General features: G+C 37.8%; 1 protein-coding gene across 2 annotated transcripts in view; it reads right to left on the bottom strand.

The window, feature by feature from the left end:
- Positions 1-1,795: 1,795 nt before the first annotated feature.
- PDS5B (PDS5 cohesin associated factor B) overlaps positions 1,796-22,987 on the bottom strand; it is a 90,730-nt gene continuing 69,538 nt past the window's right edge. Inside the window, exons 22-35 of one of the 2 annotated variants that reach the window (XM_063126973.1) lie at positions 22,370-22,438; positions 16,464-16,600; positions 15,655-15,778; positions 15,296-15,500; positions 14,481-14,595; positions 14,089-14,221; positions 13,713-13,832; positions 13,189-13,251; positions 11,562-11,707; positions 8,119-8,218; positions 7,098-7,555; positions 6,907-7,008; positions 4,938-5,073; positions 1,796-2,858 (exon numbers count right to left, since the gene is read on the bottom strand). In XM_063126973.1, coding sequence (XP_062983043.1) covers positions 2,823-2,858; positions 4,938-5,073; positions 6,907-7,008; positions 7,098-7,555; positions 8,119-8,218; positions 11,562-11,707; positions 13,189-13,251; positions 13,713-13,832; positions 14,089-14,221; positions 14,481-14,595; positions 15,296-15,500; positions 15,655-15,778; positions 16,464-16,600; positions 22,370-22,438 — 1,944 coding nt within the window. In that variant the 3' untranslated portion in view covers positions 1,796-2,822. Of the gene's footprint in view, positions 2,859-4,937; positions 5,077-6,906; positions 7,009-7,097; positions 7,556-8,118; positions 8,219-11,561; positions 11,708-13,188; positions 13,252-13,712; positions 13,833-14,088; positions 14,222-14,480; positions 14,596-15,295; positions 15,501-15,654; positions 15,779-16,463; positions 16,601-22,369; positions 22,439-22,987 lie in introns of both variants that reach the window. The other variant, XM_063126971.1, reaches the window with a different exon arrangement.

Here is a 22,987-nt window from a genome sequence, read left to right on the forward strand (position 1 = left end):
CCCTTTCCTGCCATGGATTGAGATTTAGATATTCCCCTTTTCTGCCATGGATTGAGATTTAGAATATCAATCTATCTAGCATATATGTGCATCTTTGGAAACTGATCCAAATAAATGTATGAGAAAAACAACATCTGGAAGTTAAGTCATTGAAAGAGTTTTAGCCAATTTTAAAATTACACACACAGAGATTTTCTGTTGCACTGCAGCAAGAAAATGATATATAAAGTGGATTAGTATGATTGAGCGCAGATTTCATCAAGACATCTTACTCTGATCTCATAATAATTTCATACTTGAACTTTCAACAGGGAGTTCAATTTGACTGTTTAATGTTATACAGTACATACTATAAACTTAACATAATTGAAGAGCACGCTAACTGAATCTTAGCGTATGATCTCTTTATACATTATTTTACTGCAGCTACTGTAGGTAGATCTCAAAAGTGTTAGTACATAAGATATTCATTATACTTGTATGAGGAGAATAAAATCTAAAAGGGATAAACATCATCTCATCTGCACCTGTTTTCCCAATTAAACATTATAATTCAAGAAATAAACATTTAAACTGCCAAACTATTGATTAAATTTAAACATTAACATTTTGATTAATTGATGTGCAGCAATATTAAGGGAAATATGATCAAACTATAGCCATGCAAATAATTTTTCAACACTCTGCAAGCAGTTTGAATATCTGTTTCAATACTTTGTATAAAATGGTCTTAGATATATAATCCATAAATGTTGTCAGTGCAATTTGTCAGTGAAGAAAATGTGATACTAACTTTCTATTTTTCTTTTCTAGGATATAAAATCTCTCATTTGCACTGCTAAACTTGTGAACCATTGAGGTTACTTTGTGCTAGGGAAGTTTCTAGGTGACGTCATCTATGCCACCTTTAGCTAATGTTTTTAGACAGCTGTTACCCAAGGCTATGGGCATAAAAATATAGGGCAGCTGAAGAACAATAATTACTAGCTAAAAGAGCTATTAGAAAAAGCACTTAAAGCAGAACAGCTTGATGAATGCAAGCTGTTTGGCTTTGTCTATTGCTGCTGCTGATTTAAAAAAACAATACAAACTATATAATAAAAAAAGCTTAGAAAAAAGTTGAATTTCCTCTGAAAAATATACTTGCAAACATGTTCTGAAACTACCATAACTTCTCACCCCTTCCCCAGTATATATTCCCTTGGAATTATAACTTAAAAAGATGCCCTTGTTAATTTATGACAATGTTCCATTATTCCATGAGATAAAATATTAATAATTTAAATTTTAATTCTCTCACATTTACTGCTAGTGAGCAGGAGGAAAACAGCATGTTAAACTATAAAGTGTGCCTGGCTAAGCATAAATAGTAACCTATACATTTTGGTTCAAAGACAGTTTGCAAAACTGCATACAGGACAATGCCTTAAGTAGTTTCCTCCTAGGTTGTGAAATTTAACCCAAGAAAAAATAGTTCAACCACTTAAAGGTACGACATAAAGTTATGCTCCATACATATTTTTGAATACCCTGACTGAAATATTCTTCAGCTGATCATTCAAATAAAAACATGTTCTTCATAAGTCCCACCTCCCACTGCCCATACTCACAATCACACAAAATAAAAATTGGTTAACAAAAAAGAAAATACAACAAACTCTTGGTAGAAGGGTCTTCTCATGAGGCAATGTAGCATATCCTACAGCCAGATAAGACTTAAAAAATTACATCGCAATTTCATTACAATTTTTTTTTCATAAACATGCAACTCACTGTGAAATACAAAACACTTGGCTCTGAAGAAAAAACAGCTTTATAAAGACAGACTGCATCAATAAAATTTTCTTTCCGTTTAACTTTACATGGTAATAAAACCTGCATTTTCACTGAAGCTCAGGTATCAGGTTTCATATTATAATGTAATAATTTGCTCTTTTTTAACATAATGTTCAGGAGGGAATATACACATTGACATACTAGACTATTAAAATTCAGTTACAGAATTTTATTGATACAGCAGATTAACAAAAGCTAATAAGGAAAATAAGAGGATAGGCTTTCATTACATTATTTAATAACACATTAAAAAATTAAAATATTAAATCTTTTTTAAATGCTCAATGCCACAAGAGGTCCAGGAATCTGGTTATCAATACTGAGGTGCGTAAAATGAATCTTCTTTTACAAATCTGAATCTGGCTGTATTATTTTATCCACATCATTCAAAAGCAATTTGGCATTTCCAAAGACAGACGGGTGCCAAAGGTAAACACTGGATTAGATACATAAAGAAAGAGAAACCATGTCTTTTCTTTTACTTTCTAACAAATAGTGTCAGAAGTGTCACTATTTTGTCAAGCTGATTTTTTCACAGTTAAATGCCAAGGAAAATAAAAAATACAGACACTGACAGATATTGCTTGATATCCATTCTAAACTTTGTTTTCTTTTTTGCAATCAACAAATCTAACAAACAGTTCTGGTACTGTCAGGTTTAAAGCCGTGGTAAAAGCTTTACAAGCACTTTAGAAGTCAGAAACATTTTAAAAAAGGATTATTTACAAGCGGTTTCTTTAGTTCATGTGTCTATATAGCCAGCGCACATTACACTTCACAAAAACCACAGTTAATGATATTAACATGTGTGTGGCTTATGTTTGTGACCTAGGAACTCCAAATGCGGGGGCAAGAAATAAAGATCGATCTAACTTTCTTCAGCAACCCCATTGTGAGCACCAACAGCTTTCTTCAGCCTGACACTTTATGTATAGTAAGAGCATTCTTCAAAGACTGCACTTAAAAAGGCTGGTAATATGGCTAGTTCATCGCCTTTCCCTTTTGGACGTCCTCCGGCTTACCTGAAAAAAACACCAAATCAAGGGTTATATGCCCCAATCCAGGTAAGGAGATCAACACATGTAAACAGCTTTCTATACACTTATCACCTGGCTTCATCAGGACCCAAAACCATGTATTGGATGCACATCCAAACGTGTCTGAGAGTGTACATTCTGAGGCCCTGTTCACACAACATGCTAAACCATGATGGTTAAGCGTTTTGAACTAAACTATATGACTTAGCGTGCCATGTGAACCATTCCTAACCATGGTGGCTACATAACCACAGTTTAAAAACACGCTCACTAACGACTTGCTGCAAAAGGGTTAGTGGCCTGACCATGGCTTAGACTATTGTCTGAACAGGCCCTTGAGTGTTGATGTTATCTACCTGCCGTGCTTTCAAAAGAATGTGCATTCATATTCTGGCTAACTCAACAAGAATTAATACTTTTAAATGTGTGACTAGATTCCTGCATTGAGCAGGGGGTTGGACCCGATGGCCTTGTAGGCCCCTTCCAACTCTGCTATTCTATGATTCTATGATTCTATGATCCATTGGGATAAATAAAATCTTGCCCTATTCATTTCAAAGAAGCTTAATGAGGCTGCAATCCAGTTCATAGAATCATAGAATAGCAGAGTTGGAAGGGGCCTACAAGCCCATCGAGTCCAACCCCCTGCTCAATGCAGGAATCCACCCTAAAGCATCCCCGACAGATGCTTGTCCAGCTGCCTCTTGAAGGCCTCTAGTGTGGGAGAGCCCACAACCTCCCTAGGTAACTGATTCCATTGTTGTACTGCTCTAACAGTCAGGAAGTTTTTCCTGATGTCCAGCTGGACTCTGGCTTCCTTTAACTTGAGCCCGTTATTCTGTGTCCTGCACTCTGGGAGGATCACGACGAGGTCCTGGCCCTCCTCTGTGTGTTTACCTAGAAGTAAAACCCATTAAACTCAATGGAACTTACTTCTGAATAGAGTTGTGTTTATTTATTTATTTATTTTTATTTATTTATTGCATTTCTATACCGCCCAATAGCTGAAGCTCTGTGGGCAGTTCACAAAAATTGTAATGAAAGTTGATTTCAATTGATCTAGATGGAATCCAGAAGTAGATGAGCGTATTAATGCTTTATAAGTCATTTGTCACATAATAAAGGTGCCTAACTGGATAAGTTCTGAGAACTTATTGTTGTAGATCACAAGCTGAATATGAACCAACAGTGTGATGTAGCTGGAAAAAAAGCAAATGCTATTTTGGGCTGCATTAATAGAAGTATAGCTTCGAAACTGCGCGAGGGACTGGTTCCCCTCTATCCAGTTCTGGTTAGGCCTCATCTTGAGTATTGCATCCAGTTCTGGGCACCACACTTCAAGAAGGATGCAAACAAGCTGGAGGGGGTTCAGAGGAGGGCAATGAGTATGATCAGGGGTCTGGAAACAAAACCCTATGAGGAGAGACTGAAAGAACTGGGCATGTTTAGCCTGGAGAAGAGAAGATTGAGGGGAGACATGATAGCACTCTTCAAATACTTGAAAGGTTGTCACACAGAGGAAGGCCAGGATCTCTTCTCAATCATCCCAGAGTGCAGGACAGGGAATAATGGGTTCAAGTTAAAGGAAGCCAGATTCCAGCTGAACATCAAGAGAAATGTCCTGACTGTTAGAGCAGTATGACAATGGAATCAATTACCCTAGGGAGGTTGTGGGCTCCCCCATAATAGAGGCATTCAAGAGGCAGCTGGACAGGTATTTTTTAAGGTGGATTCCTGCATTGAACAGGGGGTTGGACTCAATGGCCTTATAGGCCCCTTCCAACTCTACTATTCTATGATTATGAACCAGTTCTCACCTTAGGCATAAGAAACTCGTGTTCCCCTTTTACTTGCTGCTGCTACAATGTGAAGAAATGGCACTGGCTGATCTACCTCACAGTGAAATCCATTACCCTTACTTTCCACAGATGCAATGAAAGAAGAAATGAGAGTTCTCTTTTACTGTTTCTTTATAAAGTGTGAGATCGCTCTTTGTCCAAACTTTAAGCTACAAAATATAAAGTCACAAACATCTGGGTCTGTAATATATAAACTTTTACTTACTCTGACTGTGGAAACTTCCTCTTCTTCCATTGTTACTTCTTGGGGAATATCCTGAACAGGAGAACTACTTTGAAATACATCCATCCCTTCATTCGATTCATTTTCTTTACTTGCTGTTTGTTTTGCCCGTCCAGCTCTTCTAAAGTGGAAAACCACAAATCAAGTGCTTAATGTACACATTGATCCAGTTAACTGAGGTAAATTGTTAATTAATTAAACAAATCACAATTTGCCATGGAACGTGCTGGGCACATTCTGCCACCATTTTGCGTATTCAATCTCCAATCATCCAAACCCAAACACTGAGGGCTGGTTTGCATGATTACTATGGCTAGAACTATCCATCGTGGCTTGCTTACCCTATTTCTTCGATTTTAAGACACACTTTTTTCCCCATATAAACATCTCTAAAAATGGGGTGCGTTTTAGAATCGCGGGTGTGTCTTAGGGTTTTTTTTTCTGTTGGTGGTACTGGAATTAGTGTGCGTCTTACAATCGATGGCGTTTTACAATCGAAGAAATACGGTAAGTCATGATGATTGTGAATAGGTCTGTAGGATGATTGTGTGTTGTTTAACCTGCAACTAACGTACAGTGGTTTGGACATCTTGCAGCCACCTCTGATTGGACCAATTAGAGACTGAATATGCAAAATGACAGCAGAACATGCTTCGCACATGCTGCAGCAAATCGTGGGGTAATTAACCCACGATTTCCTGCCATTACTTATGAACAGGCACATTAAGTTTAAAGCAAAAAGGATGAAGAATGAATTTGAAGCGGGGGGAATTATAATCTAAGCAATATTGAATTCTTATTTTCTATGGGACTTATATACCACTCTTATTTATTAGCGGTGGGCACTCCACCCCGGAATTATCTGATAATTGCGAACATCCATGCACTATTCCAGAGCGGAGATTGGTCACTTCCAAACCCATTGTTTAATATCAGAGTGGAGACATGCCCAATTGGAGCTTCTAAAGTCTCTGAAATTATCTTGCTGCGTGTGTCTAAATTGAATATCTCCATATTTGGAAGACGCTGAGTGGGGTGATGGGTAGCTTTAATATCCATTCTTCTGTGGCTAACCAATTAGGAATTGCCACAGCTCTGTCCGTGACCGTATTTTCCTCCAATCGCAGTGTGGGGAGGAAGACAGGGAGCATGTTTCTGTTCAGACTCATAGAGGTCAATCATCCACATTTCCACAGTGTGGGAGTGCTGCAGGGCTGGCCAGCATCATGAGTGAGAAAGCTTCTACACCTGAGTCAGGCACAGGCAGGTTCTTTGTTTCAGTGGCTGAGCTTCCAGTGCAGGGGAAGGGAGGGGGGGTCCATACAATAGATCTGGAGGGCACCAGATTGGAGAAGACTGGATTGGTTACTTTAAAAAAAAAATCCTAAAAAATCAAGGCATGAATGGATCTGATTAAAACTTGGCTTGACTAAAGCCCTCCTTAAGAGCTATCATGTTGCCATGTTTCATCTCTTTATCTATAAAAATTACACAAATGTAAGCATTTTTGTTAATTTCCATTTTAAAAATTCCTAAAAATCAAAGCATGGCAAGTTTTATCTCTTTATCTTTAAAAATGAGGGAGCTGTAAGCATTTCATTAATTTCCATTGATTAGACTGGTTATCTGAAAAGGGGTGGTTCTCCAATGGGTAATCCGACAGGGTGGAGTAAGGGGAGACACTCCAAAATCGGGGCAGAGAATCGCCTCAACGGAGCTCTGGCTCAAATTTCAAGGTGGAGAAAACCCACTTTGCACACACCTATTGTTTATTTCTTAAAAGTATTTTTAACTGTATACCATAGTTGTTCAGGCATTGTTAGAATGCACTAGATAGAAATAATGGTACTGCCCTGCAGGTTATGCTTTCCTTGATTTCCTGAGGTATGCAATATGTTTAAATGCATTTAAACTAAATTTATCCTTATGTTAGATTCAAATCACTTCTTACCCTTTTTTCTGCTGTGAGGGTGGTGTTTTTGGTGGCCGTCCTCTTCTTTTCTGTGGCGTAGATTGGTTGGATTCAGCTGTACTTATTTCAGATGATTCAGACCTATTCGAAAGCACAGTCTAGTTATGTGACAAATTTAAGATAAACACAAGTTGAAAATTAGAGAGCGGTTTACAAAACAAGGTATATACCTCTGTTGTGTTTTTCTTGGTGTCTTGTACTGCCGACCTTTTGGCTTCTGCTCTATGTTTTCTGTCTGCCTTTCTTCTTCCTCCTCCTCTTCCTCTTCCTCCTCCTCCTCCTCTACAGGTTTAACTGGTGTAGCTTTTTTTCTACCTCTTTTAGTAGACTTTACTGCTGGTTCTTCCTTTTGTGTGCCCCCAGTAGCTGCCTTGGGAGGTCGCCCTCTTCGTCCCTTCTTTGGTGGGCTGTTTTGTTCATCTTCACTTTCTAGGACATCTTCCTTTAGTCTCTTTTCATCTGGCCACTGTGGTTCCTCAGGTTCTGAAATAGCAGCTGCTCTCTTTCTCCCTCGCTGACCACTTCTAAGTTTTGGTTCTTGTCCCAGTTTACTCAGGTCATCCATGCTCAACTTCTCTTCTGGGTCTGTAATAATTTTCTTCCTACCTCTGGGCTTTTCCAGCTCTGACTAAGGAAGAAAGAGCAGATTACCTCTCCCATCAAATATATTACAATTCTACTAACAAAAAAGAGGTTAGCTATTAAACAAGTCGTCCCCCAAATGGGCTGGAAGTACTTCCCCCCGCCCTTAAAATTGTGGTTTCATTCTCTCAGTGGTTAAGTTATATACTGACTGTCTAGTTATATACTGACTGACCAGAAGCCTAGAATTTGAAGGAAGTGGATATTTTAAGGTCAAACACAGGACTTTCCTTGCTATGTTGCTCAGTTGTGAAAATTAAGTATTACAAGAATAACTTATGTAACTCCATTGTGGCAATGAAAAAAGCCCTCTAAGACATTCAATTTAGTAGATATAAAAACAAAACACACAAGTCAATGTGAATGTCCCAAGCTTACTGGAGCTCCTATTGCTAATTTTAGAAGTAAGCTAGATTTTCCTGAAGACTTTGGAAAAGTAATCAGCCACGTCTATGACTACTTGCTAGAAAATAATTTCTATTTTATTTTATTTATCTAATCTTTCTTAACATTAACTGGAAAAATACAATGCAATTAATTCATGCTTACAATTTCAGAGTCATCTCTCTTGTCATTCTTCTTTCCAGGCAAAGGTGAAGTCATTGTATAATCTTCATTTTCACTGTGGTCCATTTCAGTACTGTCAAGTCTATTACAATATAGATATTCAAGATGATTAGAAATACAGTTAACCCTGCTGTTTCTTACTTGAAAATTGACAACAGCTACAGGCGAAGCAACAAATCAACCATTAAACTTCCATTTTTGAAAGGTAACGTTTTTATTAGCCTCCTACATAATTTCTTAAACACTAGCAAAATAGCCATCATTACTATAGCAGGTAGGCCTGTATCACACACAGGATCAGACTGTACCACTACAAGTCCTTGTTGGAAAAAACTGGGCCACCAAGTGACAAGGAGGTAGCGAGGATTGTCTTCACTGCAATGCTGTCCCAAAGTACATTTTCCCCACAAGAGTAAATAGCAGCTATTCACTTACATGAGAGAAAATAAAAGGGTACGTTCATCAGGGACATAACTGGTATGAGGAAAAGTTAAACCTAGCCCAGACGATTCCAATGTCTGGGGTGAGGAATAAGGTGCCCTCTCTCAACGATGTGCCAAACAGCTGTTATCTAGTTTGTCCCAATGTACCCTGTAATCAACTATTTCTACCCAAAATGGAAGTAGTTCATTAGGCTCCTGAAGTGTTCTCACTGTTTTTTTCAAACATCACAGGGAAACACAGCAGTAAACTATCACTGGATCTTCCAATAGTAAATTAACATTAAAGTATTACATAAATGCAAACCAAATAATAATAATAATAATAATAATAATAATAATAATAATAATAATAATAATAATAATATATTTATTTATTTATTTTCTTACCCGCCTCTCCCTTTGGATCGAGGCGGGGAACAACATTAGAACAGGAATCAATACATCTTAAAAATTCATGATTTAACATTGATCTGGCGGAAAAGGCTAGTCTTTAAAGCTGCCTTAAAATCACACAGAGAGTTAATTTTACAAATCTCCGGCAGGCCATTCCACAAACTGGGGGCGACAGAAGAAAGGTCCTCTGGGAAACTGATGTCAGCCTAGTTTTAGCTGACTGAAGTAAGTTCACCCCAGAGGACCTGAGTGTGCGGGGCGGACTATATGGGAGAAGGTGATCCCGCAGGTAACCTGGACCCAAACCATTTAGGACTTTAAAGGTAATGACCAACACTTTGTACTTTGCCCAGAAACTAATTGGCAGCCAGTGGAGTGATTTTAATGTTGGGGTAACATAGCATGACAGAACTTGCATGCAGACAACACTGCCTAATCTAACCTTGGTTAGGAATTCATAAGCAGACTTGGAATTCACAGATATCTCTCCACTTCTTTGAGATAAATTAACCCTTCCCTTGTTGGAGCTAACCATGGTTAGCATTCTATCAGTACTAATGGTTAATAGCAGGTTTATAAGCTACAGATGGAACTGTGTTTAGCAATTTTTTTTTGCCAATTTTAGACATAGTGTATTAGCTAGCTCCAAAAAGGAAATGAAGAAGTTTATGAAAAAGAACAAATTGGTGGTGGTGGTTGGGAAATATGCAAGTTCATCTCCCTAGTAAGGTTAAGAGCTAAGGGGGTGCTACATAAACAGAACATAAAATTGGATTTTTTAAAAACTGGCTATTATATATAAATTTCTTTAGAACTTTTTTCTTGGATATAGCAAAGTTTAGCACACCACTATCATTTCACTTTTTTCATTTTCCAATTTGCTTCTTTTAAAAAAACATTTTAAGGCTTTTTATTCTGATTTCATCTTATCTTATACACCACGCCAAAAATTTGAATGTTGTAATAAATATTGTAAATGAATAAATAATAAAGGGAAATTAGACTGGAAAATAGTAGCTTCCTTAATGCCACCCATTATAGTTCATGGTGAAATGGGGATTTGAGAGTCTAGACATTGTATGTTTATCCCCTCTTCTGGTTCTTCCTCCAACCAGATGGTTCCTGTCTGCCTTACTAGCTTGCCCTTCAGTCTAGTGGCGCTGTTGCTAACTGCAAGATTGGTCCAACTCAAAATATCTCTAATACTTGATTTAATTGTGGATGAGAGGGCTGACTTGGTGGGTATTGCTGAGACCTGGATGGGGGAAGTAGGAGGGGTTAGTCTCTTCCAGCTGTACCCTCCTGAGTACTTTGTGCAGCACCAAAATAGACCGGATGGTCAGGGAGGGGGTGGAAGCTGTGGTCTATTAGAATTCTAACTCCCTCTGTAGGCATCCTGTCCAATCAAGTGCCAATCTTGAGTGTTTGTACCTTGTGTTGTCTACCTGGGATAAATTAGGGATTCAATTTGTGTACGGTCCACCCCACTGTCCTAGTCTCCCTGCTTAAAGTGATGAAGGTGGTCTTGAATTTGGTGTTGAGGACACCAAGAATGATGGGGAATTCAACTTATATTCTGAGGTTGCTGGATCTGAGACAGCTCAGAATTCATCAGTCCAACACATGTAGGAGGATATATGCCTGATTTGGTTTTCTCCACTGGGAAGGATGATGGTGATCTGAAAATGGGCAATTTAACATCTATCCCCTTCTCACAGTTGGATCATTTCCTTCTGAGGTTTAGACTTTGGGGGCTTTCCCCATAGCAAGGAGGAGAGGGGGACATAATAAATGGTCTGCCCACAGAAGCTAATGGATTTTAAAGGGCGCTCAGAGATTTTCCAGTTGGCACGGGTGGTGCTCCTGTCGAAGCTTGAGTCATTCTTCACACTGCTGCTGGATTCTACTTTGCTTTTACATCGTAGTTTTAAACTTTTAAAACTTATGTTTGATCATGTTGTTGTATTTTATTGTTTTAACTATTGTCAAAACAACAGAGAGCTTCAGCTACAGAGAGTTATGGAAATGTAATATAAATAAATAAATAAGAAAAATGTAATATTTAAATAAAACTATTAAAATAATTTATTATGCACATCATATAATTTTTTTTTATTATTTTATTTATTTATTACATTTTATACTGCCCATTAGCCAAGGCTCTCTGGCCAGTGCAATTAAATTCTGCAACTTGATAAGCTATTGTGCATTATTTTTACATAATCCTGGTGAGCCGAGTTGTATCACTAACATCAGCATTGATTTAATCAGTCAAAGATCATAGCAGAAAACAAATACATAATAATATAAAAGCAACAACATGCTAAAATAAAAGGAGTAGAGCCAAACACCACAATCAGATTACATCTAGAGAACCAACTATAACTATTTCAGGTACCATTACTTACAGCTCTTTTTGCCAGTTTAGCTATACATTTTCCTGCATCAAATGCAAAGGAAGACGCTGCTCTGGAAGTTACACTAGTATAGCATTAACCTGGAATAATACCAATATGAGGGGGCAATATTTTATCTAGAGTCTGTTTAGTAACTACTGAATGTGGCTAATTATTTTGTTGCATTACGTACCTCCCTTTGATTCTTCCAGGTGAACTTGGGTTTGAATTACTGCTAGCATTGCTTACAGTTTCCATTCGTGAAGATTTGGATTGAGATTGCTTGCCTGCTGATGACAGAGGCTTATTAACTGCTCCAAGAACATTGGCAGCTTTGGGCTGTAAAAAAAAAAGTTCTTCATTATATATTTAGGATTAGGATTACCTATCTCTCAAGTAACAAAGCAAGTTCTAAATATACAGGCTGTAAATTCTTCAGTTCCAGATTTGTGTCTATTTTCAACACACATAGTTTGAAAAAATAAGCTTCAAGGCAAAATTTAATGTTACACAAATGATGCATGTGCGTAATATGGTGCAAGATGTTGGATGTTTTTGATTTTCTCAACCTCAACAGGAGTCAAATCCAATGAACACCAGTTTCAACATTCATTCTTCCATTTAGAAGTTTAATTTACATTCGAATTTTGGGACATTTATAATTACCAATATGCAAAACCCATATATGTAATGGGACATAACTAATGCTTTAGTGCCCTAGGAATTAGAAATTATTGATTTACATGAATACAACAGTAGAACAGATATGCAGCTACAAAGGATCCATATAGGATGCAAACTTTATTGAAGACAGCTGTCAGTATTTTTCTTGCTAGCAAGGCATAAATCAAAATGAAATCTGCATTTTGGACTTGAGTAAAAGACTCTCGTAGCAAGTAGAACACAATGGGGACGCCAAAACACACTGAGCATATCTTATCCTGAGGCTTAATTAAAATATGAGGCATGGGCGAAACACTTACCTAGTTAAGTATTCCAAGTACTTCACTTCATTTAAATATACTTATCATGCACACTAGCCCATATACATGCAGCATTAGCACACCAGCCATCAGCCCAAGAAGTCTTGGTTGGACTATGCATGCTATTCATTTGCCCAGGTGTCAGAACTCTTTGTAGGCTGGGGAAAGCAAGTTCAATGGTTGCCTTTGTTTGCTCAGATCAGTGAGCAAACCAGACATGAAAACTTTTAGCAAGGATCAGGAAGTACCATTTAACCTATGTCCTATTGTTGTTATGATGCTTTCTTGGTGCTGTGGCTGGTTTCCTAGTAGTTAGCTCCATATTGGGCAACCACAGCTTGGTAACATTGCACAGGTGGAATCCCTGTCTAGTATTCATCTCATTCCAGGTCTAAGACCTGATGCAGCCTCAGGTTCTTACTATTGGGTCTTCAAAGAAGCTGTCATAAGGACATCTGACAACAACCAGAAAATTTGTCTGGTGCTAGTTCTTTCACCTTTCAACGCTAGGCAAGTTATACCATGCCACTCACCCGCTTCTTAAATACCAGCAACTCTCCTCTGCATGTGTTTTATCTCTACTCTTTTAACATTGTTATTGCTCTTGATTTGATGTCTTACGTTTTGGTTATTTTAGATCCTGAGCCGCTCTGATAGTATTTTACTAAATGGCAGGGTATAATTTTTTAAAAATAAAATAACTAGGTACAGTGGTCTTCTATCTTACCATCTCTTCCTCATTTGTAGTTTAAAAGATGTGGCAACGGCAATATTTTATTAAGGTTAAATAAAATGCATTTGTATAGTGCAAGTGCTAAGTGCCTTATAAAAGCCCACCTTTCCTGGAGTGAAAAATGATTTCATTTCCGGAGGGAGATAGTTTTTGGTATTACTGAAATTCTGCAAGAAAAAGGGAAAAAAAGAAGAAAGCCAATTAGGAGAAACGTTTGAGCAGTAGTTTTGGCAGTATGTGTTGTTGTTTTTTCAAAAAAGCCAGACCAGCAAAACAAAATTTTAAATAAACAACAGATATTTTATGAGCCATCAAGATTAGAGTAGCACATATATTTAATGAAAACAACAGAGTGCCCTGCGGCACCTTAAACAATTCAGTTTCTTTGTTATATAAGATTTTGGGGAATACAGCTTTTTATAGCTTAAGAGTTTATTTATGCCACAAAGAATTGTCAGCTGCACGGTTGGCTTTGTTATGACAGAACATAGCTACCCATTTTAATTTGTTACATATTTAATGGTTACTTTTTTTAAAAAAAAATGTTAGTACTGAAGGTTGCTGCCTTCAATTCCAGCACAATTTAAATGATAAAAAAATTATCATCAACTCAGAAGACAAACTTTACCTTGTCAGGTTGAGTGAAATACCGAGCTGGAAGTACAGGATCTTTGGGAGATTCCAAGCTATATGTTGTGCTCTTTGACATGATGATGTTCATTGCTATATCACATACTGTGTAAAGTTTCTGAAAAAGATAGAATGATTCAATGATATCACAGCCAATCTCTGCCAGCCATCACAAACAACTTAATGCACTGTAATTTAGTTAATACTCTTTCCTATCCTGAACTGTTGGAACAGGGCAGGCACAGTGCAGGAGCCCAGAAGTCAGAGTCCAACTGATCATGCAAACACCTACCTTGATTGATCCTTAATGCCTTGGATGGAGACACATTAGGTTTATAATATTTGTAGAGTCCAAATATTTTAATTCAACTTACTTCATTCATTTTTGGGTCTTCAGGTCCTTGAGCATCTTTTGTTTGTTTAATATTTTCCACCATTTTCCTGATAAATGCATGACTATTATTTTCATTTTTAGCCATCAGTATTTCCAATATGAACCAAAGACACCTAAAAGAAATATTCCTTATTAAACACAAAGCTGTCAGACGACATGCCAAAATTCTCTACACAAGCACGTTACTTCATAATTCACAATATTAAAAATAATTAATTGGTCTCCCTGTTGAGCAGGCCAGAAATGTTCTTGTAAAAACAGCTGACTTAGTCAAATTAAATATTTAATGCAAAATACCAATCAGTATGTTAATACAGACTGAAACATACTATCAAACTGTACAACATATTTGATCTTTTTAGAATTCCTTACTCTTTAATATCTTTCAGTTGTTCAATATCTTGGACTTTGACATAATCAGGATCATGTGCTAGAAGATGGATAGTATATGGAACAACATACTCTGGTAGAAGTGACAAAAGTTTTTCTAAAAGTATAAAATTAAGAAAAATTAAAATAGTAACATTTAGATGTACAATCATAACAGTAATCAAAGAACAGTCAATTTATATATAAAATGTGCATTCAAATATAAGGTATTTTCAACCATATGAAAATAGGTCCACACAGACTTGTATATGTGCAACTACTTTTGAAATTGCAAGAAACGTGGATCTGGTGGATAACTTCAGTTCCTCAAACAGAATATACAGTGTGAGGACAGTGGCTATTAGACTGACCTACATTATCAGGAAAGTTTGAAATCTTGCCTCTGCCATGAACGCAGTAGATGGCCTTAGGCAAGTTCTAAAACCTACTTGCAACATTGCGTCTCAGACCAGGAACAAGTCAGGAAATTAAAATAATTGTGCCTCTGATTATGAGTGGAGTGGATCAGTGCTTAAACAGAGCCTAATCTAGGATGGATTATTTATTTATTACATTTCTATACCGCTCATATACCTGACTAGAAGCAAATTGGGAGCCAATGCAATCAATATAATTTTGGTCAAAAGACCAGACTTGCATCACTAAAAGCAGTAGCATGTTTTGCACAACTGAAGTTTCCAGAAACTTTTCAATGCAAAGCACTTTACAGTAATTTAATATAGAAAGTCAGGGCATGTGTAATTGTGGCAATTATAATTCATATAATGTGCTTCCACTTGTTCTCTTTGATTTCTTACCACTAACAGCTGCATGCTGCTTCAGATACTCCCTTCTCACATTTATGTTTTTCACTAGGCATTGTCTTGCATGAGCTCTCCTCTCTTTGACTGGGTCTTTTGCACATAGTGCACAAATGGCCATGTACTCCAATGGTAACCGTAGCCTTGATAGGCCTTTATGAAGTTTCTGAGCAAATGCTTGCCTAACTTGGTAACACTCATCCTGGAAGGAAGAAAAGGTATTTTATATCATCACAATTTGTTTAATAGCTGCTTAAGAAAATGTAAAACCAATTATACTTCACTACACATATTACAAATTTCATGTTATGTATAATTGGCATGCAGAAATAGTAAACACCCTTCTGTTTCCTTACGTTAATGGCTAATGCACACAGTTGATACTGTTCTAATGTGATGATTTCATGATAACAGGGTTCCTGTGCCAGCTTCACAACAGCACTAGCAGCAGCTAGCCTCAGACGAGACATATCAGGTTTGCTGAAAAATAAACAGAAGAATATGGGTTAAAATAATAATTAAAAAATATTAGACCATTTTATGCCAGGAATATCAAACTTGGGTTGCACTTGTTTTTTCATCACACCCACTGGACATACTTATAGGCAGGAATGCCAGCCTGTCCAGATCAAATAATACTGTTGAAAGTGGCTGCATTGGGACATTTGTATCTCAGTTAATTAAGCCAAGATAAGCATGAGCTTTTTGCCTGTGCATGCAAACCCACCGCTTCTCCCTTGCTATGATTAAACCACAGAGTCTCTAATTAACCACTTTCCATTGCATCAAAAAGCTTCTGAACAAGCCAAAGTATTAAGCCAACTTCAAACTGTGGTTTAATATCTAGGTTTGTACCAAAGCTGGAAACTATAGTTTTATAAATGATAAATAACAAGAACAAAAATGCCTTAAGAAGAGGCTTGAAAACAACAACCACATGTGCAACTAAACAGATGGATCACTTGACAATTTGATAATGTCAATCATCTCTCTGGAGAAGAATCTAGCCCCCTCCACTACTCTCCCACCACATATGGGCAGCAATACACAAGCAGGTTCTGCTTTGCATGTATCGCAGGATCAGAATTATAACATGCTTTCAACTTGCCTCAACTTTTAAGAAATTGCTGATGAAAGCGTTGTTTTAAAGCCATTATTAATATACCTAATTTTCCCCTGTTCTGTCAGGTCTCCATCGCTGTGTAATATTGTTGTTAATAACCTCAGGGTGGAGGTTCCTGATTTGCTATGGTTATTCTTCATTCCTAGCAACCATCGAACCATCATCTTGATGGCCTGCATCTGAAATAAATATTAACAAATAATAAATGAAAATTACATGAAACATGATCAAAACGAACAATGAAAAGTCTTGTGGCAGACAGCTTCAGCTATGGGGTGGTATATACATGATGATGATGATGATGATGATGATGATGATGATGATAATAATAATAATAATGATTTTATTTATTCTGGCAGATGCATGAGGTGTCAACCTCAAATTGGCCAACCTATATATACACGTAGGGAGAAGAGAGGAAGACTGAAATACCAAAAAGTACAGACAGTGATAATTAGCTTAGCACTTACCATTCACAAAACTGATGGAAGTGGCAGAAAATAGGGCACATTTCCCCAGCCTGGTACCCTCCAGAACTTTTGGACTTCAACTCCCATCAGCCACAGCGAGTATGGCCAATGATCAGGAATGCCAGGATTTATATTCCAAAGCATCTGGAGGGCACCAAGTTGGGTGGAAACTGCAATAGACGGAAATTGGCCACTTCAGCCCTTGCCTTGGTGGTGCCACTTCTAAGGCAGCAGACCTTGATGTCCTACTTGGACGTACACCCCATATTTGAAAAGTTCAACCAAGGCTGACTCTTTACCACAGCCAAATGTGCAGTTAAACAGACGGGTTTGATAATGTCAGTCACCTCTTGGAAAAGGAAGTATATGACTGAAATAATCAGTGTCTTGCTCTTCCTCTTCCAGCCATAAGCAAACAGCTACCTGTGGTGAGTTTGACAAATGGCAAAGAGTCTGGTTAGGTGTTGTAGTGACACAGCATCCTATAGGCCTATCAAGTATTGAATAAAGGGTAGTTTCGTTTTTTCATAAGGTAGGGCATATATTGGGCAGCGTTTCTGTAGATATCTTATCAGGAGATTGATATCAAGCAGGTACTAATCCACATGCTAACTATTGCCAGCTTCCTTATGCTGATAAGGGTCTAATCCTCATGTCAACAGTTATGCAGCTGCTTAATTTCCTCTGTTTGCTTTGCTTTACTGCCTGACTGAAGAGATGGAGAGGGTTCCCCTCGCCCCGTGTTGGAATGTTGAGATCTCTTAATGATAGGGAAAGGTAATTTATTTACTTTTTTATGATACTTTAGGCATGTTCTAAAATATCAGAAAAGGTTACAAAAGATTAGGCTGACATCTAACCAATTTGGTCTCAATCCATGGTAGAAAATGTACACATCAAGCCTAGGAACAATGTCTCATTAGTCCAGAGGAAGATGCCCACTTCATCGACTGAAGAGATGTGCGAGCTTTCTTTTATTCTGCATCCATTTTCTATCAATAAACTGTCGTTCCTTCCTCAAGTGGTCTAGTTTCATCTTGGTAGTCCAAAGAATCTATTTTGACTGGACCCTGAGTAGATCAGGCCTCCAGTTTAATATACCATCCTATTGGGGGAAGGGGGAGCAGATTATCATTATATCAGACATTATACAGAGGGCAATAGGCCTTGAAGAGAAGGTAAATGGTCTACAATTGACAGGACTAAGGGGAAAACACAGAATCAGATAAAGTACCGTATTTTCCGGCATATAAGACGACTGGGCGTATAAGACGACCCCCAACTTTTGAGAAGATCTTCCTGGGTTAAAAAGGCATCTTATACTGGGCGTATAAGACAACCCCAACTTTTGAGAAGATCTTCCTGGGTTAAAAAGTAGTCTTATACGCCAGAAAATACAGTAGTAAAGATAGAGTCTGATTCTAAAGTTACTGGAGCATCATGACTGCTGCTTCCTCAGAGCACAGGTCTACATTATGGTTACCTCTGAAGACACAATATAAATATGGGACAGACCAATGTTGTTGTTAAACCCCATTCTATCATGGTTCCTTCCTGGAATGGAGATATTGGTGATGTGTAATATGACATCATCCACTCCTTCCATATTATACCTTATGTTCCAGAGTATAACCACATAACACAAATTCCACAACAAGAAGAATTGGATTCTATGATTAGTATAAATTATACCAATATGTGGTTATTTCCTTACTTCACATCATTATTCTGGTACTGCTAGCCATGAAGAAGAACACAGAGCTATGAAGGGAACTGAAGCCCTTCTCACTAAGCACTAGAAATACTGCTCAGATCCAACTTTTATTTTCAGTGATTTTACCAAGCATTGCCCACACTCTACTCAGTCTGTCACCATAATCCTCAGGGACAGAAGCTTCTGACTTCAGAAAGTAAAGATTTTGAGGTTCCTCTTCTACCTACTATCAACATTCCCTGCTTATGGAGAGCAATCACGAAGCACATACAGCCTTATAAGTGCCAACATCATGGTATACATAACTTTAATATGGAGACAAAATAGTGATGCTTATAAACTAAGAGAGTGCTATATGAATCTAATTTAAAGGACAGAGATGAATTAGTGGCTATAGTGAGGCTGATATTTAAAAAGAACAAGAGAAACTACCAGATAGCCAAGCTGATATGCTTAATTGTCAAGAGGGGAGGGCTGTTGCCTTCAAATCCTACTGTGGATTTTCCAGCCACTTTTGGCTGGTCACTGATGGAAACAAGATGCTGTATTAAATGCATCATTGATCATCAGGTGGGGGTGTGGCCTGGGGAGACCACTGCAGCCAAATTCTGAGGTCTTGAGTGTCATGTCTAGCCTTGCTACCCCTGGGTTGGAAGAAGGTGTTTCAGGTGATCAATCAGAATCAGACTCTGAAGTAGAGGAGTCGGCGTTAGAAACAGGCCAGCCTGTACCGGGTGGGGGAGAAAGCTCTCATGGGCTCTTCACCAGCTGGGAGTGAACCCTCTCCAGAGCTTATCTCGTCAAGGGCAAACAATACACAGTCAGTGGGAGGCAAATCTTCTTCCAAAGGAGAGAGCATGGAGAGTTTAGCCAATCTGAGAGTATGCCGTAGACTAAAATGGGCAGAGCTAAAGGAAGGTGGGAGAAAGTCGGACTGGCTTGTCCAGTCAGAAGCCACCTCAAAACTAGTCTCTCTGAAGTTAACGCATCTTGGGAAAAGGCTTTCTCTTCTTCTTGAAAGGACAGTTGTCTTGCTTAGTTTGCATAGTTTTGCCTAGGGGAAAGGTCCTAGATGTAACCCACCCAAAAAGATTGGCTTGTTCATTGCAATACATGTCCCAGAGCATCCTTCCAACCCATCTCTTGTCATGGGAGCAACCCATTAGCCACTCACTGATTCTATAGATCAGTTGTGGGCAGCATATGGCCCACGGGCCGAGTTGCCTGTGCTGCTGCTCCCACATTTCTGAAATTTGGTGGTGGCAGTAGCAGCGAAGAAAATTTGCAGTTTAGTCTACTAGAGACTCAAAAATGGCAAATTTAGTTATCTTCACTTGGAAATGGCTACTGGAATGGAAATGCAAAATTGGCCACTCCCTGTAGATAAATGTAATACACATCACAACAAAATTAATGCCCTCCTAGAGGGTCATTACCAGAAACATGCACATAGAGTCAAGGATTTTTCTTTACTGAAAAGCTGAACACACCAGCTTTTTCTTCAAGAGAAATATTTTGAATACTTCCAACTCAAAGGTTTGTCTATTGGGTATGTAATAAACAAACAAACAATAGTTTGTCACTCATAATGCCAGATAAAGATAAAGAGCTAGTATCTTTTGCAAGTTGTTTTTGCCATTTCATAGAATTTGAAAGTTTAAGGCACTTGATGCATTTAGTTTTGAAATATTATCTAATAATGGTTTTTAAATGCTCTATGTTGTCACAAACACTTGAATTAATGGTGTGTAGTTTTATACATAATATAATGGCTTTAAAATGGTGGTTATGGTTCTATTTTAAGAAGTACTTTTCAAATGTTTTACATTTATTTAATCAATATTGTATGAAATTTTGTTTATATGTCTGTAGTTGACTGGTTTTTAATTATTTGTAGCATGCCCATGAGGAAGGAATTAGTATTCAAGCACTGTAATAAATTCTAGCAGTTGGCATCCAGCAGGGCCAGCCCAACCATAATGCAGACCGATGCACCCCACCATGAGAGCATGCCAATGCCGCCCTATGCTGGAGCAACAGAGTGAGTGGTGGGGCTCTCTGGAGCAGCCACACACCTTCCCATCACATAACGACACTTTCACTTATTGCAACCGTGGCTGGGACCTACGAGAGATCGGCCAATATCTCACAAGGTCTGTCCCAAACTCTCGAAGGAGCAAGATGTTGACATAGTTCAAGTGAGCTATCTCAGGACATAGATGAGCTCTCGCAAGAGCCCCACTGCCAGGAAGAGGCACAAGGCAGAGGAGGGGAGGGCCTGTGCTCTTGGTTTAGGCAGCAAGATTTTTATTTATTTATTTATTTATTATATTTTTATACCACCCAATAGCCGAAGCTCTCTGGGCGGTTCACAAAAATAAGTTGGGTCCAGGGTCTTTTTGAGAACAAGCTTCTCCTTTCATATTCTATCTACCGTATATACGGTAGGCAGAGAAAGCACGTTACTTCATATGTTGACCTGCCAACCATAAACTAGTGAGCAAGAAGCTCAATAAAATGGGGTGAGAGTGTTTATCACATTTTGTAATCAACTGTATCAAGATGTATCATAGATCTATCATCCAGCACAGAGCACTTGTGTTAATCACTACATTGTCAAAGCAGTAAATTCCAAAAAACAAAACAAAACAAAATACTAAATCCAGTTTGTCCAGTTTGAGAAATTAAACACGAGCACACACACAAACTACAAGATAGGCCAGGAATGCATAGCCACTGGCTTCCTGATAAACCATCTTCAAAAGTTGTAAATTAGGACCAAGGGAGATTTGCAATATCATTGGCTTCCAGCAACAATGTATTGTATTAAGCCACATATGAGTTTTCTGAGCTTAGAGATGAACCAGCTTCCTTTGTATAAAACATGAAGTCAAAGTATTATTATTATTATATTTATTTGTATCCCGCCTTTTGCCCAATACCGGCCAAGACTACTGAGAATGCCCAGAATTACAGGGCAAGAATGATATTTTTTCACAGATTAGAAGCTTTAAAGCCTCAGTCATTTAATGTGCAATCCTACATATGTTTAAACAGAAGAAAGAAAAACTAACCCACCCACCCACCCCAGTATATCCCAGCTAATATAGCTAGCTGGGGCATGCTAAGAGTTGTATGGGGGGATTGTTGTTGTTGTCTAAACATGCATAGGATTGCACCCTTAACTGTAAAACATGTGACGTCTATTGCAAGTCTCTGAAATAAAGAGATCTGTCTTACAAAGCAGTTGTAAAGATGCAAAAAAACCAAAAAGGTCAAGTGCTACAATAACACGTTTTAATGAAAATGCATGCAAACAACAAATTAACATTTTAGAATAGGTATGAAAATAAGTCACAGAAGTGTATTACACACAATGTTCAAAAACAAAACCAAGACGTGTCTACCATGTCGTATCTTAAGAGTACAGCTATTTGTTACTTTAGGAAAGCTGAGGGATCGGACAGAACAATAAACAAATGATTGTGAAAGTAAAAATAGTTTTTTTAAACGGATATTGTCTGTTTTTGTTTGTATTTTATGCTTTTTATAGTTTTAAATTTTGTATATTTGTTTTTAATGTTCACTGTTTTTAACTTTTGTAAACCACCCACAGAGCTTCGGCTATGGGGCAGTATATAAATGATGATGATAATAACAATAATAATAATAATAATAATAATAATAATAATAATAATAATTTCAGACAGGTGAAAATATGCTAGTCAGCATAATTATGCAAATACAGAACTTAACTGACTCACCTTTACAAGCGTCTCAGGAGAAACTTCTTCATCTGGCACCCAGAGTTTAGTTGTCTTTTTTCCTGGCATCTGAACGAGATTATATATTTGGTTATTTATTTAATACCTAATACTTATATGTAATTTATTGTTGCTTTTGTGTCACAACTTCACATTCTATCATCCAACATAAACAGCAATCACAGTTTTGTGTTCCAAAGCAGAGATTCAGATCTGGGTGACTACTCATCCAGAAATTCAATTTAAAATCATTCAATATTCTTTTACCAACAAAAAACAAGTACTTTGAAGAAATTAAAGGACTGCTATTTTGAATACTTTCAACTTTCCACCCAACTGAGATGTTATTTACATCCTTTGTGAAAATAAATTGATATCTGGAACTGGATTTTCTGTTCTGAATCATAGAATGAATAATGGGCACACATTTGGGGACCGACTTAATTTTTTAGAGACTAATTCTCAGTTCTTCAATCAGTAGAAACAAGCGGTGACAGCGGCAAACTATTGGTTTCGTAGATCCTCTTAATAAGAGAGCAAAGTGTGAATTGGTGCTCAGAGACCAGCAGGGGAGTTTCTAATTTTCTATCCCAAGGGCCCTCACGAGCAAGCTGAAAA

The sequence above is a fragment of the Elgaria multicarinata genome, chromosome 5 (genome assembly GCF_023053635.1).
Source record: "Elgaria multicarinata webbii isolate HBS135686 ecotype San Diego chromosome 5, rElgMul1.1.pri, whole genome shotgun sequence".
Lineage (NCBI taxonomy): Eukaryota > Metazoa > Chordata > Lepidosauria > Squamata > Anguidae > Elgaria > Elgaria multicarinata.